The 19,194-nt window shown below is 43.9% G+C and overlaps 1 protein-coding gene across 2 annotated transcripts in view; it reads left to right on the top strand.

Moving 5' to 3' along the window:
• TMTC1 (transmembrane O-mannosyltransferase targeting cadherins 1) overlaps nucleotides 1-19,194 on the top strand; it is a 145,790-nt gene that overhangs the window by 101,502 nt on the left and 25,094 nt on the right. For both annotated transcript variants that reach the window (XM_064654637.1, XM_064654636.1), the window contains exon 11: nucleotides 4,290-4,403. In XM_064654637.1, coding sequence (XP_064510707.1) covers nucleotides 4,290-4,403 — 114 coding nt within the window. The remainder of the gene's footprint in view (nucleotides 1-4,289; nucleotides 4,404-19,194) is intronic.

Below are 19,194 nucleotides of genomic sequence, written 5' to 3'. Positions count from 1 at the left end.
CAGAGCAAATCTGTAGATGTGGGAAAGGAGACATAAATCAACCTACTTGGTAGTCTCTGTGTGTTGAAGTTGGTTTTTTTTCAAGAAGTATGTGCTGAGAGAATCTTTACTCACATTCCTAATTCTTCATTCCTCTTTCTGTTCTGCTTTAATTAATTACTGCTTTTTCCCTCCACTTAGTTTTTTTTCCTTCACCTCTACTTTTCATTCCTCCATTTGCTTGGATGTGTTTCTTCAGAGTCAATCTGTCTTGATTCCCTTTGCTGGGGCCTGTTCTGTTAAATATGCTTTTCCTGTGCTGGTCCAGGAGATGTTTTTGTACTCAGTGTGTTACTAGTTTTGTGATTGTACCCCACTCTGTCCCCTTCTTAAGACTTGCCCTGATTTGACATTGTTTGGCAGCACTGTTGCCACTCTCAATCTCTAGCCCAGAGACCAAGTTTTCTGGATACAGAAATTCTGCCAGGTCCTTGCTGAAAGCAGTAGCATGGGGAAGGATGCTGATGTCTCAGGAAATGATGCATCTCCACATAGGTGCACAAGCATATGTACAAGGGCTAAATAAGAAGCAAATAAACCACAAGTATAAAAAGTGGCTGAATATGTAGAGATCTAAATATTTGAGATGTATTATTCTAAGACATCTCCAGAAGCCCCAAGCAGTTTTTCTTACTGCATTGGCAGGTGGGCAGAGAGGACTTATTTGTTAATTATTTAAGGAACTACCCTATTGAGTGAATGCACAGGCTAGAAGGTCAGTCTCCACAGACTCCAGCTGCGGTCAGTGTTAATGTCTGAAGCCAAGGAAAGGGAGGTGAGGGCTGTGGGCTGACCTCTGCGTCCACTATAGTGACCTTTTCAAGGTTTGTCGAGCTGCCATGTTTCCTGTTGCTCCTGGAAAGTATCTGCACACACTGCCCACATTTGTGACAGAGCCTGGAAACACGCCAGGTTCGCTTGTAACCAGCAAAGGAACTGTATAAAAGTGACACTTCTTAGTCACCAGTTCTCCTTCCCAAGCCAGGTCTGGTGACTTCAGTAATTTATAAAAACTGCCCCAGCCCCGAATGTGACATAAACTGCTGTGTTTTGTTAATTCTGAAAGCTCACTCAGCTGAGGAGAGCAAGTCCCAGTTTGCATTTTGGACATCTTCTATAGGACAGTTTAATATGTCCCAACATCGATATCTGTGAAATCAATAAAAGGGTAGGAGGCCAAGGAAAGTGATTGTGTCATCCAGAGAATAATTTGCTATAGAAAACATTTATGGATGATAATGATTCCCAAAGCAGAGGAGATCCCATCGGTTTTCCAGGGCTCCTGCTGAGGCAGGAGTGGCCTCATTTCCTTGCAAAATGAGCACTTTTCATATGGAAATCACAGAAAATCAGTGAAGCCTCTGCCTGCACCCAGTCACTCTGAAGAGCAGAACATGCACTTAGGAAAACATCAGAGGGGATCACAGGAGACTTTTCCCAACCGAAGTGGAATTTGGATAATGCTGGTATTTGAGGTTGGAAAGTATCAGTGGTATTTTATTTCTCTGATTTATGGCTAATAGGTTTTTACCTTTCCATGGAGAGGAAGTGTTACGTAAAAAGGTTTGCCTATTGTTTATTTTTCTTTTATGTCACTTACTGCTGTCGTAGAAGTCAAAAGGGAAGGAAATCCTCTGGAGAAGTGATGTCCCATCTCAGTGGGCTTGTTTCTGGCTGGAGCCAGATCAGTGCCAGAAGGGCATGCGTATGCTGGGCTGGGGAACAGGGAAGTAGGAGGGTTTGGAAAAGCACGTTGGAAAGTTATATTGGAATTGTGAGAGACTGGGGGCTTGTGGGAAGAGAAATGGAAAAAACATAGTGTTCCACTTTGTTATTTATACTCCACCCTTTCCTTCTTGGCTTTCACTATGGACATTATTGTTTCCTCTCTCAATGAGCAAACAGTGTTCTTAACTGGTCAAGAGTCAGTTAGCAGGAGTGTTTGCCTAAACTCTCCTGAAAATTCCCCTCTGGGTCGGACACTGCATTTGCTGCTACCTCCCACAGTGCAGAGACTCCAAGCAGCCTCAGTCATTGCTATGTGCATTTGCAAAATGAAACACCCCCCTCCCCGCCTGTGCAAGGAGAATAAATAGGTCAGGGAGTGTGATGCAGAAGACAGCATCTTAAGAACCCAAACCCACTTCTGCCTTTCCTATGGCACCCCCACCACCAGCAGAAGCACGCATATGAAAGAAGCTTTATTAGTGATGTTTTAATAAGTGGGACCAGCAGAATTAAAAATAAATTCTACTTAAAGGGAAACAGTCCAGAATTAAAATATTCAAACATATGCATCTTACTGTTAAAACTGTATCTCATTAGAACTGAAGTGCTTGTGCATATGCAATGTACTCCTCACTGTTAAGTCAGTCTGCTCTGTTTCAGCAGAGGCTGTAGCAGAGCCAGCAACTCATTTCATGTAGCTCTGAGAGAGCAGCAGTTTTGAGTGCTGTGTCTCTGCCTGTAATGCTGGCGCTGATGTAATGAAACCCTCTTTGTATAAGAATTAATATTCCAGTAATGCCCAGAGGTTGTAAGCTTGTAGTTAATAGCTCCCAAGGCCAGTGAAAATTAACACAGCCATAGCAGTCACACATTACTTGCTGCTGGTGCAGTATATCTTTGTGAAAACTAATATAGAAAATCATTCTCTTAAGAATAGCATCAATTAACTGATTTAATTCAGCGATTAGTCACAAAATGTCTTATTCCTGTAGTGCTCCCAGTAAGTAATTTGGAAATACCTGACGATTAGGAAGCCAAATGCAAGGTGTATTTTTAATTTCAGCAGGCAAACTGGGGCTGTGATGGGTGGAACTCCATAAGGCTGCTGTGGGCAAAGCTTTGGAAGCTCTCACAAGTAGGCCTTAGTGATGCTTGATACCACTGGCTGCTGATAACCAAAGGGATTTGCCACTGCAATTCCTCAGCACCTTTTACAATGAAATCCCTGACAAAGGGTTTCTGCAGCTCTGGGTGCTGTTCTTTCCATGGGAGAGGGTGTGCACCCTGCTGTAGGGGCTGTGTGTGACCCTGTCTCATTATGATTAACTTCCATGCTCACCAAAGTTAAACAGGAGAGACAGACAAGGCAAAGCAACAAGACTTGGGAATTTTCTAATCCTTGCTTTTCCTACCTGAAGTAGCAGGGTTAGAGATGCTGAGTGTTGAAAAGCGAGCAGCTGGCAGGAATCTGCTTGTGAGCAAGAAACACCTCTTTGTCTGCTTTTACATGAACAAATTTATCCATCCTTATTTCCTGCTACCTCAGAGAGCCCCCATTTATGTGCTGGAAAGGATTTCCCCATTAAACAGAGGACTGACTTCTCTGGATTCTTGCAGGGGAAATGTTTCCATGGTGTACATGCTCCTGTGATTTCTTTCTCTCTTTAACCTTGAAACAGCATTTCCTCTAGCTGTGCAAGGTGTACCTTGCTTTCTGCGCTCTCAATTAAGTAAATAAGCATATGCTTGCTCTTCTTCTTTTGTCTTTGTCCTCTCATTATTAATTCCAAATGTTGAGTTCAGTCTACACGTGTCAGGGGAGATAAGGGGAGGGATGGGGTGACTGTGCAGCCAGATATCCTTGGTCATATATTATAATGCCAGGGTGTTAGGACTTGCCCCATAGGGGTGAGAGTCCCATTAGCCCTCACCTCCCAGCCATACTCTGCTCAGTGCTAAGTGGTGCATAAGTGCTGGCTGGCTATTGGACTATGCCATGCCTCCCCTCTAGTGGCTGATGCATATGGAAAAGATACCTTCTTTTTGGTATCTGCAGCTGGCATGTTTAAATCAAGATTTTCGTAAGGGGCTTCATGACACTCAAGTTTTAGCAGGGACCCTGTTATTAGAAGGTACTACATGCTTTCCCTCTAAATATTAGCTTTTTTGGGGGGGAGGGAGATTGTTTTTCAGTTGAATAATTCAGATTTTAAAATACAACAGCATCTGGCCACGGGGAGTGTTGCAGTGTTGGTGCTAGAAGTGCCTGTGGTGACGGCAGCCAGGAGAAGTTGAATTGCTGCCACGTATTTATGTCTGCCCGGGGCACTCGCTGTACCCGCACGTGGGACAAGCTTGGGGTTATAACATGAGTTGTGTTGACAAAAGTGCACAGGAGGTGACAAGGTGCTCAGATTATGAGCAAGCTTTTCAGGGAAAGGGACCATGAGAAGAAGGTGGGCCTAGGGGAAGGTAGGGTAAAGTGGCTGCTAACACTGTGCTGCTTCTGTTCCTCTCCGCAGCTCAGGAGTGAAGACCCTGCCCCACAATGCCAAGGTGCACTACAACTATGCCAATTTTCTGAAGGACCAGGGCCGTAACATCGAGGCGATCTACCACTACAAAACTGCTCTCAAGTAAGTCCCCTGGGGGCCTGCTGGGGCTCTGGCTGTGTGGTGCAGCCTGCTGTTAACCCATGCTGTTCCTGACAGGCATGGGGCAAATTGCCTGCTCCTCAGCCCTAGCTCTGGGGAGCAGCTTGGCTTTCAGAGCCTGGGAAAGTTCTCTGGTTCGGTGTTTGTGTGTAATTAAATGAGGTAACCTGGCTTCCCTCCAGCTCCACATGTGTGTATGTATGTGTGTGTATGTGTGTGTGCGTGCACTTCAATATATGAGATAGAAATGTTACCATAGCTACACATTGAGCAATGAGGTGTCATTTACGCAGCTGAAGGTATGCTGGTAAGCAGGAGGTAGTTGTCCTAAATACATTTTCAGGTTCCTGGGCCATTTATCTTAGTAAATTGTTAATGGTGCATGCCTGGAAAATGTCAGTGCGGTAGCCATCTGAAGTGCAGTAACAATAATAGTGCTCAGTACTTGTATTGAGGCTTCTGTCCAAAGAGCTTTGCATGAACACTAAACGAATTGATCCTGAAAATGCTCCTGTGCAGTCATAGGGCAAATATCATTGCTGTGGTTCTGTACACAGGGAAGCTGAAGCAGGAGGATGAATTACCTTGCCTAGAGATGAATGGTAAATCAAGGACCAGGGCTGGGCTTGTAATGTGGGACATATCCTGTGGTATCTCTGAAGGACCCTTCCTTCACTCACAGATGGGGTCATTCCCTGTCAGCAGCTTCCCTCTGCTTGCCATTCCTGCCAGTGCTGTTGGTGTAGCTCAGCTGGGGCATCAGCTGCTCTCTGCTGCCCAGGCACCACTCACTGCACCGAACAGGTCACCTCAGTTCCCCAAACCTCTCCACTTTGCTCCTTGGGGCTTGGGAGAAGGGACAGCCCCTCTGGGGAATGAGTGCAGGGAAAACGGTGCAGGGAATGGGGTGGTAGCAAATGAAATAGTGTGCAGATAATGTTTTCAGGAATAGAAGCATATTTGGGAAGGACAGACAAAGTGAAGAGTAGCTCTAATGGACAGCAAGGGCAAAGCTCATCTCCAACAGGGCATGTCAGGAGGTGCAAGAAAGGTTCTTTCCTGACATGTGGTGTGACAGAAAACTCTAGAATTACATGTATGTTTTGTCTTTTGGCCAGATGACAGGGTTATGATAAAGGCTTTCTGAGGGCTCCTAACCCACCCAGGTTAAGCTGGGAGGACTGGAGTTCATTGTCACTGATGAGAGCCTGAACCTGGGTGAAGGTGATTTTTAGCTTTTTTGAGCAGCATCCTGTTCTGTGTTACCATGCTGGGCATTTAGAAAAAACTCCTATTTTTTTAATGTTTCCAGGAATGGAAAATCCAGCACAACCATCAATAAACTGTACTGAAGGTTAATTACCTTGGCTGTTGAAAATGTCCTCCTTTATTTTTAGACTGATTTGTGTAACACCAGCTTCCAGTCATTGAATTTGTTTACACCTTTCAATGCCGCACTGAATATCCCATTGCTAAAAGTCTGTTTTCCGTAGAATGATCCCTTAACATCTCTTAACCTGCTGCTGGTGTTTTCAGTGTTATGTGAGCTTCTGCAGTCCTCCAGTCCGTCTTCTAGCTAGTATCTTACCTTTCTCCAAGACACCAGAAAAGCCCATTTCAAGTTAAAAAGAAAGAGGGACTGACAAAAATTATCCAAGCCCTGCAATGAATGTGCTAGTACACAGAGTAATGTAACTGCTCCTGCCAACATTGCCTCTGCTTGTGTAAATGGGATTTGCTGACAAAAGATTTTGCCCTTCTCTAGCTCAGCAGCACCCATTTATTATAATTATAATGCTGTTTTCTGCTCTGCAGTATTTCAATTATGAAAGAGTCTGGTTTGAGAACTGATTGCAAACATTTTCTCAACTGTATTACATAGCACAGTTTGTGTTGATGGTATTGTTTATAGAGCATCTGAAGCCTGGGCAGGGCTTGGAGCCACACAGAACCAGCCGTGCTCAGTGTCTCAGTGGCACCAGTGCTAGTGCTTCACTTGCTTCAGTAATTTCAGGATTAGTTGGCACTTTGGAAAAGCAAAGCTCTGCCTCCACCTGGCACATATGCTTTCTGACCCAATAGTGCAGACCAGGAGTTGAGAGCCTCCTGCTGGCTCCATCACTGGGAAGCTGCACTACTTGTTCCTTTCACCTTGTATCTCTGCACTTACACTTTCCTTATTCTGACCCCTTCTTCCCTCCTCTGTCACAGGGAAGTTATTTGGAGCCTGTGTAATAAGAAATAGAACAGTGTAAGTAAAAAGTGTAGCAAGTTCTCCTGTTGAGAATTACATTCTATGTTTTTCCCTCAGACAGACATGTCTGAAATGCCTGTTGTGCATGGGCCTTGCAGCCTCCACTGGGTTCCTACATATTATGGCTGTGTTGAAGTGCTGGAGAAGGTGCTGAGTGTGGGACAGGCAGCATGTTGATGGATATAGTGGAAGACCTTAGACAGGTATCACAGAAAACAGACGTCATGTCCAAGCTGTTTATCCATCCTCACAGACACCAGCTCTTCAATTGCTACTCTGATTGTAGACCAATTTCTACATTTAGAGAGAAGGAAGTAGTATCTGTAATACCCTGACCAGATTTTGATGATTTAGGGTATTTTGGCTTGACCTGAGAAGCTGAATTACCATGCTGTAAATGTCCTCATCAGGGAGTAGGCAGACCAGCAGCTGAGGTATTTGCACAACAAGCTTCCATGATTTCCCCCAGATACCCCTCACTGAGTGTCTGCTCTCCAAGTGAGTCCAGGTGGTTACATACTTCCCAGGTTACAGTTAACCCAAGCTACTCAAGAGGCTTCACGATCCAGTGGCGGCATCATCAGAAGTACAGAAGATAAAAATATTATACCTGCCTAGTGCTCAGTGAGCACATCAAAAGGGAATTAATAAGGAAATGGAGTCGATAAGGACATGGGCTGTTGCTGCCCGGAAGCTCCTGGGAGGTAGGAAAGGGAGAGCAGTATTGCCTCATACCGGCTCCATCTGAGGCGTGTGGGGGATGGCTCATCCACTATTCCAGCTTGCTTCTAAAGCTTGTGCCAAATGACCCGCCAGGTCTGCTTGATCTCTGGTGAATGAGTTAATTGTGTGCTAAACAAAAGTGATCTTGTCAGTGGGCACCTCACTGCTTGAACCGAATGCAATTACCATTCCACCAACATAAGGATGCGCTTCCACGCATTCCTGCTCTGCCAGAAGTGCTGATTGCCATGTGGCTGTTAAGCAGAGCAACCCATTGCTCCTGTGAAATTGTAGCTATATCTGTTGGAAAAGATGTTGAAGTGGGCACAGGCTACCTAATGAAATGATATGAATCGATACTAAATCCTGGGAAAGTTGATCCCCAGTGCTTTAATTGCTTACTCCCATTCCTGCTTTCAAAGGCAGGTGGGATCCTCTGCTGGCATATGTTGATGTAACTCTGTTAGCTTCAGGACAGATAAGTGGTGGAGAAGAAGCATGTGTTTTCTCTCATAGTGAAACTGCAGGGCAGGTTTCCAAGGCAAACATGGCAATCAATCCCAACAACCACTCATTGATGCCATTGCAGGTGACCCATCAGAAAACTCATTCCTCACCCCAGCCCAGGGGCCAGTGACACAACACCCTGACCTAACCAGACTTAGGTAATTAGTGCAATCTAGTTATGCTGTCCAAGAGTGGGGGAAACGAAAACTGAAATGAAATGCAAAAATGGAGAATGACATTTGATTTGGAGATGGCAAGAATGAAAAGAAAAAAATTCTGCGTATGTAGAAAAAGCTCCTCCTATATATGTAGTTCCTAAAAGAGAGCCCTTCAGAGATGCAAGATGAGTTACCCATGAAACAGACCTGAGGAACAGCTGGCATTCTGCAACTTTAGAGTGGGTTATAAACCTTTCACCTTACCTACAGTAAAACAAGAAAAACACAGTGCTGGATTAGACTGCTTCACTGGTTTGCCAGACATAAGGTAGTGACCCCAGGAGATACTTGCTGTTTCTTTTCCTGGAGAAAGTAAAGGCCAGAAATACTCTGTCTGAGGCGTGTGTTGACCATGGCTGCTCTGAAAGCTGGCCTTAACATTCTTGCTGCTGCTTCCGCTGCAGGTTTGAGGCTGCTGTTAGGAATTTCGGAGAACCTCTGCTCCTGGAGATCAAACAGTGATGATCTTATCTGAAATAAAACTTGTCTTGCCACTCTCCCATTTATGAGTGGGAATATGAGGTCGTGCAACCTCATGCAAACAGGAAGAACAACTCTGATGTGCTAATGAAGACGTTTTTGCCACTGTTGATAGTAAGCAAGCTTTTGTCCTGCTTCTCCCCAGCCTTGACATTACTGTTGAGACTGTTTTCTCTCTCCTCAGGAACGCACATGGGCTGACATGCAGAGAGAGAAAAACAGCAGAGCCTTAAAACCTGTGTGATAAACATTCATTATCAATCAAATCAATCTCCTTTTAACAATGGAGAGGGGAAAAATAATTCACCTTCCCTCCTACGATTGCACTCTTCAACATTTTAATTCCCAGAGCAGTTCTGTCTTACCATCCTTCTCCGTGTTTGTTGGCAGGGTTGTGCTTCCCAAGGATGGCAGATCAATGTGAGCAACAGCAGGTGGGGCTGATGGAGGTTGCTGAGTTTCTTGCAGGAGTTGGATGAATAACCATGCTAATAATAGTTCTGTGCTATCCAAGCTATGTTTCTGTGTCTGGAAAAAGGTCAATACCTAAAAATTCATGTTTGCTCTTCTGGACATTCAGGTTTGCCCTTAATTAAAACGTGACTGTAGAGTATTGTGTTTAGGTTAATAGTGGGGGAGAAAGAGCTATCTTTGTGTGAAGGCAGATACAAAATGGTTGAATCATAACTGAATTACTTCTTCATAATTGATTTTTTTCTCGATGAAAGTCACAGAAATGAAGGGGGATTGCGCAACTAAAAAAGAAAAAGTACTGGAAAGAAAGATACACAGACAGTAAATCTGGAGACAGGAGAGAGGGAGAGAGACACACAAGCTGGCCCTGAAAGTTTTAGGTGCATTGGGGTAACCCAGGGCTGCTCTCTGGGGTGCTGCTCTTTCCCAAGGGAGGCACAGGCAAGTGTGTGTGAACTGACCCTTAACATCAGTACAGAGTCCTGCAGGAGGTGTCCACCACATGTGTAATACTGTGATATAAATATGTACATAAATGCACTGGTGTGTGTACCTGAGAGTCCACACACTTCTGCAGTGTGCCTGGGTGTGTGTACACATCCACCACCAAGTTCATAGCCACAAGCTCCTTTTAGGCTTCCCCTGCCAAACAGTGCTGGCCAAACAGAGCAGGAAGGGGACCAGCATGCTATGCAGAAACCTTAGTTCTCCCTTGTGGTGTCTGCCAGGGAAGGGAGCCTTTGGATAGCAAGTAGGAACCCTTGGGCTGGCTTTCTTTGCAGGTCAGGGAGCTGTCCTGCTGCTCAGCCTTGAGAGAGGGGAGAGAGTGAGCAAAGAGGCAGAGGAACCTATAGGAAAACACTTGGTGCCACAACATGTGTGGTCTGGCTCTTGCAGAGCTTGCAAATAATGTATCTTAGAGCATTGCTCTGAGCAATAAGCATCATGAAATTAAGGTTAAGTATCTTTGGTACTCAAACACAGGCTAGATGGAGGAGAAGGAAGGAGAAAACAGTGTGAGTAGCTTATCTGTATCCCTCACTGAGGGAGTAAAATTGGTTCATAGCATCACTGGAATGGGTAGAAAAGGAACAAATGAGGCTGCTCTTTCTCCTCACTCCACTTTAGAAATAAAGCCCTGATGCTGTAAGGGCGACTCAGGTTTCTTCCTAAGCTTTCCCACATACCTTCCTGCTGGGTTTTTATATATCTTAAATCAACAGTATCTGAGATTGTTTAAATTCAGTTAAATTGCACTCTCCATGCAGTAAAAAAAACTATGTTCTTACAGCCCTTTATGTGTGTGTGTCTGTGTGTGTGCCTTGAAAATGCCTCTCAGCATGGACTGCAGGTGGCCTTGGATACCATCTGTGATTTATTTCTGGGAAGAATTAAAATACCAGCACCATTTGTTAGCCTGTTTTTACAGTGAGTAAAAAAATGTGCAGCGCTGCTTTACTGTGACTGCCAGGGCTGCGTTTGCTCCTGAAACCGTGAGTGCCCTTCTGACACTTAATGTTACTTAGGTCAGGCCCTTGGAGCAAGCCCTCTGGTTAGGCATTTGATGAAACATCTTCATGGAGACCTCACGTAATACCCTGTGTTAGTGGATGTTACAGGCTTGAGACAGATCACGTCCAAGCGGTCGGAAGCATCTTTGTGTGGTGTTCTTCTGAATCGCGCTTTGACAGTAGGCTTAAGGGGTAATTGGTGCTCTTGTGTAGGTGTATGGTGGCTGTCCTGAAGCTGGACAGAATTGTTGAATAATTTAATGGTAATTGATGGCTGAAAAGGCTGCCTGATAATTTGAATCAGAGGCTTAATGGCCTTTACAACATATTGCGTGGGGCGATGGCCAAATTACTTCAGCCAGTGTAATTTGTTATTGAACCTGTTTTCTATAAAAGTGCTAATCCCTGACTGTTTTGGGGTGTGCTCCACCTCTGCTAAGTTTTTCTGCTTTTTAGTGATCAAATAACAATCAGTCCAGACACAGGCTTTTATTTACTCAAAAACTGAACTGGTATAAGTACAACCATGAGCCCTGACGCAGAGGCAGTACGTGTGCAGTGTAACTGCATTGACAGCGAAGGCAGATGGATGTGCCTGCTGAGATGGACACATGTTTATAACTCAGCCCTGGACACCTGTAGTTACAGGTAGGGTCCATTCCTACACTGAGGTCTGTTGTGGGTGCAGGTCCTTTTACACTGCCCTTCAGGGACTTGCTGGCTTTTCAAGTATATCTTCTTAGAGAAAAGCCTCCATCAGCTATGAGAATGATGGCTCTATAGCCTTCCTTGGCCACTGCGTTATGGCTCTGCCTACTTACATATTGGGAACTGATACAAAAAATCTGGGGAATGGAGAATGCTTTCCTAATGAAAAGCTGTTTTCTTATTAGGACAAGGCATCTATTTTTATTTTTATGTGGGCTATGCAGAGCTGTGTTTTGCACATGTTCAAGTCTTACCTTCCACTTTTGGCTAATGATAACTTCAAATCCAAGGATTAGTTACTCATTCCCACAGCCATTCCTTTTTTCTTAGCCTGATTTCCTTGTCTTTATTAAAACTTTGCTCGAAAAATGACCAGATAGCACTGATTATTGTTATGCTACATCATGAGAGATGATTTCTCTGGTCCTTACGAAGGCTTAGCTGAAAAGTTGGTTCCCAACGCATGACTGTCAAGGATAACCTTGAGACTTCCTGTGAAGGCTTCACAGAAGTGGTTGAGGCACTTTCTAATGGCCCCTTTGAGGAATTTGGGAAGTGCTGGAATGGGACTGTTCTGATTTACACCAAATTCTGAGGCAACTCCCAGACATCTCGGAGACAGCCGTGATCACGGGTGGCAGAATAGGGCTGTACAACTTCCTCTGGCGCCTGTGAGCCTCAGGAGATGGCAGGTGTGATTTCACCCCCACCTGCTTAGGTGGGAGCATGTTGTTATTTTATCCTCTTGTGTAATGTTTGATTGAAGAACTCACAAGATGGTCTCTTGTTTGCTATGGGATCCCTCAAGAACCTGTGAGCTCTGTGGAGGCGCCTGCACTGTTCACACTGTCTGTAAGTCAGGCGTGTTGTGAATTATTAGTCCTTTGTTGGACTTGAGTGGTTTCTGGGATTTTCAGGACTTATGTGGATCCTGCATAAATTCTTTATGCAAGAGAGTAGCAGACAGCCCAGTTTGATAACCTCATGTTGCCTTGACACTACAGGTAACATGTGAGTTTAGCATGAAAGGTTTTATTTATTTATATTCAAGTGTTACATTGTTTGACTTAAAATCCTCTTTTTCTCCTCAACTCTATCTTTTTGGCTTCTATCCCTGCCCAAGTTTGAAAATTTAATGAAAATTCTTAAATTGTAATATTGTTTAAGGTGCTACATGTTGGTTATTTAAATTGCATGCTTCTGAATATTGTTGTGGGTTGTTTTTTTTTTTCTCTTAACGGACATCAAGCTCAAAGAATTCACAAGGCTTTTGTCAATTTACAAATTAAACCTATTCAGCTTCTCTGTTTTTTATTTGAATTTCTGTCCTGGAGAGGTTTCCCTTGATATCAGGGTACAGCATGGCTGCCATTCCCTGTACTCTGTCCTTCAACCTTGGAGGCTCACCATGGTGGAAGGGTTTGCAGGGCACCTGTGGGCTGCTGTTCCTGCCAACTGGGCTGCTGGGCAGGAGGAGAAGCCATACAGCCAGGACCTTTCTTCCTTCCACTGATATCTGGCTGCGATTCAGCACTTGCTATTTATACCAAATTGCCCTCTGGAGATCCCAGGTTAGATCAAGATCCTGCTGTGCCAGCCACTGACTCTAGCTGGAGATTGTCATTGCCACAGAGCGCTTGGGCTGTGAGGAGAGGCAATTGTACAGGGCAGGGAGGTTTTATTGTTGTCACTTGGGTGACAGGATATGGAGCTCCTGAGAGACAGAGTTGTCCTAGGCCACAGGGAAAATGTGGTAGAGATGAGCACTGTTTCTCAGTATCCACATTGCAGGTACTCAGTGCCATAATGTGGGTGACTTCTGTCTGCAGGAAGGTAGAAGACATTTGAGATGGACTGGGATACCCAAAGCATCGGTGTGGGACCCCCTCACACAAACCCTTCGGCAGCAGCAGGGGAAAGATACCCTGTTTGGGTGTCTCTGAAAGACTTGTAGGCACTGTTTGATCAGGCATGCTGACTTCTTGAGCAGGACCTCCATCGGGGCCTGAGCTGGCCCATGTAACAGCTATGAGGACCCTAATAGGGCACACAGAGCTCCTCAAGGATGCTCTGACAGCCTCCAGCACCAGACTGGGATGTGATCACTCCCTGTCTTATTCCTAGCCTTGTGTCAGGCCCTGAGCTGGATCACCTCACAGCTGAGTGTGTGGAAATGGGTGTGATGTAATGCCCTACTGTGTGCTGTGTGCAGCCAGGAGTCTGACTGCTTTGTCACGCTTCCACTGAAGAAGATTATGCCTGAGGCTTTCAAAGGAACCTAAAAGCATTAGATCTCTCACTTGCCTGACTTTCAACAGGATTTCCAGGTGCCTTTTTTTTTAAATACAAAAAATCCCAGCCTGCCACAAACCATCTGCCAAGCTGAAGGGTGTTACCTTTTAGGAAATATTGATGCAACTACTGAAACTCGTCAAGAGAAAACCAGATGCTGCTTGATATTGCAGGATCACCTCTCCCTCTATAAAAGGAATTCAAAGGTTGCAAATTGAAGATCTTTTTGAGAAAGGCATGGGATCTGCCTCCATGACCTACACATGTCCACATCGTGTAGAGCAGCTCTTGGAACAAGGTACCACAGTATCACAAGGACATGACCCAAGTTGTTGCTGGTGCAGGATTGCATCCCTGGTGGGGATCCGACTGGTCTCGGAATTACATCAAATCAAGTTTTAATTCAACCTGACATAGAGCTTTATTGAGAATTATATAAATACATGAAAATGAGTGTGATGTAATATTGAAATTGGAAAATTGGCTTGAAATAGTATACTGGAGTAAATATAAAATGGGCAGTATTAAAACTTGGCACAGATAGAAACATTATTCATGTAACATTCTTACTTTTGTTGGCAAAACTATGCCAGTAATTACAGTATGTGTTGGAATGGGGCAAAACGTGCCTTAAAAACAAGTTGCCATGCTGCCAGCAAGTAATTGGGTTTGGGTAATTAAGGCCTGACTCCATGTGCTTAATCTGGCTGAAGCCAGCCTTGTGGATGCTGAATGTTGCAGTAGGGATGCGTGGGCACAGGGAGAGGCAAAGAGTGTGTATCAGGGAGGTGTCCTGGATACCTGGACTGGTGAGAGGAGGTCTGTCCCATGGCTCTTCAGCCTGTCCTCTCCTCTTGACACAGGGAGGTAACACAACCTGTTTTGTCAGGGCAGTGCAGAGGGGTAATCTGTCAGAGCTGCTTCAAAGGTGGAGCACTCCCTGCAAGTGCTAAGTTTAAATGCATTATTTAATCAAAAGATACATTTTAAAAAACGGGCACACTGGATGTCCCCAGCTGAATCAGTTGCTGATTTTAATTTCTAGGAGTCCCTTTGAATATTACGCAAGATAATGCGGGCAGGTTTTTTCTTTCTGCTGCTGCTGCCATGGCGTGGCCGTGAGGTTAATGATGGCTGTTGTTGCTTACAATTTTTATAATGGCTTTAAGAACTCATATCTGAAGTCACTGGGAATGTGCTTTCGACAAGTTTATCATCAGCACTTGGAGGGTGGTGAGGGGCTGGGCACTGGGCTGAGTTATGAGGGAGAGCCACCCTCATGCATGACATCTTGGGGCCATCCCAGCTCTGGGAAGCTGGGCTGGTTTCAATAACCTCTCTTATCATGCAGTGGCTGCAGGGGGCTGCCCAGACCCCTGAAAAACGTTATTACAGCCTTTTGCGTGCTGTCTGTGGTAGTTTCCCAGACTAATTGCATGTTAGTCTGGCCCCATCCCCTGCTGCTCACTGCCCACACAGCGATGACTGGGCAGGAACCACGGAGCGCTCTTAAGAGCAAGGGGGGAGTTGTCAGGCTAATGCCTTTCTCCCCCTGAATACCTCTGGCACCAGACCAAGGGCCTTTTAAAGGCAGGACCGCAAGCAGAGCTTGCCAGTTGTTTAAGTGGTCTCTCTCGATCTGAATTAAAAGAATTAAAATTCTTGGTGGGTTATACGTTGCAGTCATGACAACAAATTCTCTCCCTTTCTCTTCTTTCTGGAATTGGCTTGTGGTTCAGATATGGTGCCAAACAAAGTCTCTTACATTTTTTTTTTAAAAACTAATGTTTCAGGTAGTAGAGGCATTACATTAAAAAGCAGAATAAATGGTCATCCGAATTTTGGTGACTGTATATGTTTTATACCTCTTATCTTCTTGTGAAAGTGGAAATCTCTTGACTGTGCAAGTCTAAGTCTTTTGTTCAGTGGTATTAGAGGCAATTTTGGTAGCCTAAAAGAAGAGGAGTTTTTGTGCAGTGCATACCTGTAATAGTTAAAGGGAAAGCTGCTGAAATTTATTCTGACAATTGCAGATACAGCACTGGAGGAGTCATTTGAATTATTCATTCTGCAACAAGGAAACATCCCACTTGTCTTCTCTTTAGAAATGAAATCTCAGCCTGATTTAAAATATACTTTTGTGGGTTGCTTTCCTTTAATTTAAAGTAATTTTGCCATTTCAAGACTTTTATTATAATTATCCTTGAATGTAGATTTTTAAAGAAAATTATTCTGATTTCTAAAAAAAAAGGATAAACTGATTTTTTTACATGAACTGCTACTTGTAGAGTAAGTTTAATGAAATTCAGCTTGCTTTCATAAATAATGCAGTACTTGCATTTGATTAGGTGAAGCCTAGAGGAATTTCTGCCTAATCAGATGCATAGCAAAAAGGATATTGCCTGCAGACTGTTACCATTATCAATGGTGGTGGTGAGGAAAATACAGCTCCATGTGTGTCCAGATAGAAGGCTTTGTTTCTCAAGAGAAGTGCAAGACAAGCTATATATGTTCTAACAGCTGATTCCTTGCACCTCAGATTGTCCTGACAGTTTGTAAAACAAAGTCTGGATTCTGACTGTATCATTATTATGGTATGAAGGAACTCCAGGTTAAATGGAGACCTCCGTGTCCTGGCAATGTGTTTCTAACCCTTTTAAGAAATAAATACATGTGGGGAAGAGACAATGTTTGCATTAGAGAGCTCACGATCAAAATAATCAAAGTAGATATCAGGAATCATTGAGAGCAATTCCAAAAGCCTCGAAAATCAGCACAAACCTCCTGACAACTTAAAAATAAGAAAAGTGCATATGCCTCCATCCCTTACAGCAACAGACCACAAACAGCAAAAAGCAAACAGGTTTGCAAATGGTGTATCTGCAAGTTTTCAGAAACATTTTGATAGTTCTTGAGTAAATGTTGCTTTAATTAGTAACTCGTGGTCAAGCTTTATGCTTTTCTTTAAATCCAGCCACAAGACTTTGTTCTGCTCTGGTTTTATTCCCAGGGAGCTGTTATTGACAGCAGTGGGTGTGCCTGAACAGAGGGTAGTTTGAATGGGGCCATTAGTCCTTTATTCAACATCCTTATTAAGAAATAAAATAATAGTCTGGTCCCCATTCTCTAACCCTGAGGCCAACTGGCATAAACTGACCTGGAAGTATTCAGTCAGTGTTTATATCCTCTGAGAGACAGTGGGCAAGTCCAGGATGGCTTTTGGGTCCCAACCCTGATGTGGGCTTAGGGCTGGACAGCTCCTGGGACAGAACTATTTGAGGGTGGTGTGAAACTGCTAGGGATCATTTCAACAGTATAAACTGAAAGAGGGCAGGTTTAGATTAGATATTAGGAAGAAATTCTTTACTGTGAAGGTGGTGAGGCACTGGAACAGGTTGCTCATAGAAGCTGTGGATGCCCCATTCCTGGAAGCATTCAAGGTCAGGTTGGATGGGGCTTTGAACAACCTGGTCTAATGGAAGGTGTCCCTACCCATAGTGGATAGGGGTTGGAATAGATGGTCTTTAAGGTCCCTTATATCCCAAACCATTCTGTGATTCAATGATTTTGTAACAGCATGGATGGTCATGGGCTCAGACTCTGACTCTGGCTACTTTACCAGAGGTGATGCTCTCTTAGGACCTGGTTATGCTTTCATCTGAACTCAGTTGAGTGGCAGCTTGCTCTACCACTATAATAAAGTAATATTCCCAATAAAATATTTGGACAGGAAAAAAAAGAACTGAACTCTAATGGCAAACCTCAACACCACTGCCTTACCTCGCTGTGTTCAGATTTTTCTCTTAATGTTTGTTCAGATATGTAAAATTGAAAATGTCTTAAGTTCTTCAGGCCAGATAATAAGCAGATTTAAGCTGACAATTTGTGCTAGCTGAGGTTCTGGGTTTTCAGTTGTATTTCTTGGAAAGGGCAATGAGATGTAATGAATAAATGTAAAACACAAGCCCAGGATACATGGGAAACGTGTTTGCATCCTGTGATTTGCTGGTGAGAGGTTTTAGCACTGAACTCAGAAGTGTATTTATGGAGCTGCTGGTCAGGACTGTGCAATTTAAAGGTGAAATCAGTTCTCTTTTTTAATCTTGAGTTTTCATTCCGCTCCAAATTGGTGCAAGCAAATCTCCTGAGCCTAAAATGCCATGGGAGCACTAAAGGCCAAGAACAGAATTAATTTCTGAAAGTTTGAGAGCAAAACCATTGGGTTTAGGGCTGTAAAATGTTAAATCTGTTTCTGACTTTCCCAAGGATTGTCAGAAATACTTTTACCCACTCATAAGTCAAGTAACTTCATGTCAGATATTAGAGCTGTTTTATGTGTGAGTACTGACAGTAGTAGTGCACAGCTTTTATCATAGCCAACTGTTAAAAAAGCCTCAAAAATGTAAATCCCAGACCTTTTTCTGGGTCCAAAATGATGTTAAAAAATTCATGGAAAAGTAGGAAACAAAACTGAGCCCGTGGTCACTTGCTGTAAGACATTCTTTGCTCAAGATTCTGGTCAAGGTGTCACACAGAGCTGCATCCCAGTTGCTAGCAAGCTTGATCCTTTCTTTTCTTCCCCTGCTGTTGCTATGGAAAGCATTTTTCCCAGCCTGCTTCAGCTGGGGAGACTTAACCTTGATGACCAGTGGATTTTAGGGCCAAGGTTAAGACTCAACACTACACCTTTATCACTGTCTTGTCTTTTGCTGCTGCTTCTCCAAGTGGAGGAAGCCTCACACCCCAAAATGCATCAGGCCCACTGGGTAGCTCCAGTGCTGGAAAGTGATGCTATTTCTGTGTCAACTGCAGTCTTGCCACAGATTTCCTACTCTTTGCTACTCTGTGACAAGATCAGTCAGGGATTTCTTTAATAGTCACTCGAGCAGCAAATGCAGGTAGTGTGGGTGAATGGGGACACTGGGCAATGCACTCAAAGGCTTACACCAGGAGAACTGTTTATTTCTGAGACAGGATGCTCATCTGTATGGGAAGGATGTTGACAGTCTGCAGTCATTAGTTACTATGAGTAGTGATCACTATGTTTGTGTTTTGTTAGTGTAACAGGCCAAGTTATAAAAAACAGATGTGGCTGCATCCCTGAAGGATCTCTCCTCAAATATGTGGCTTTGCAGTCCTTGTCTGCTAGGCTTGGTGCTGTGTGGAAAAAGAACTTTGTGCTCTTTTCTTATTTAATTGTAGGAAGTATCCTGGGTTTGTTACTGGTGCATGTCCATTTCTCCCACAGTTCCCTCGAATGTTCCCAGCTTCACCCCCAAATAAGACCTTGCCAAAATCACTTATGTGCTGTGCAGTGAAAATGTGACTGATACAAATGTTGCAGCAGTGTAAAAAATGCTAAATTATTCATGGTACTTAAGCACGGAAAATCCCAGGGCTGACCTGACATAGTGAAAAACTCCAGGCAAAAAAATCCCTCACCGTGGAAAGTCTGGGATTGAAAACAGTTGCAAACTTTAGAGTCAGGCTATATTATGGAGTCTTAATCCCATCTTCCTTTAAATGCCCCTCCTCGTGCTGTACCATGTGCTATCATAGCCGACTACTTTTAATGTCATTATCCACATCACCTTCCCATGAACAGG

The sequence above is a fragment of the Pseudopipra pipra genome, chromosome 5 (genome assembly GCF_036250125.1).
Source record: "Pseudopipra pipra isolate bDixPip1 chromosome 5, bDixPip1.hap1, whole genome shotgun sequence".
NCBI lineage: Eukaryota > Metazoa > Chordata > Aves > Passeriformes > Pipridae > Pseudopipra > Pseudopipra pipra.
The sequence above is the reverse complement of the archived record's forward strand: the minus strand, read 5'-3'. Positions and strand labels throughout refer to the sequence as shown.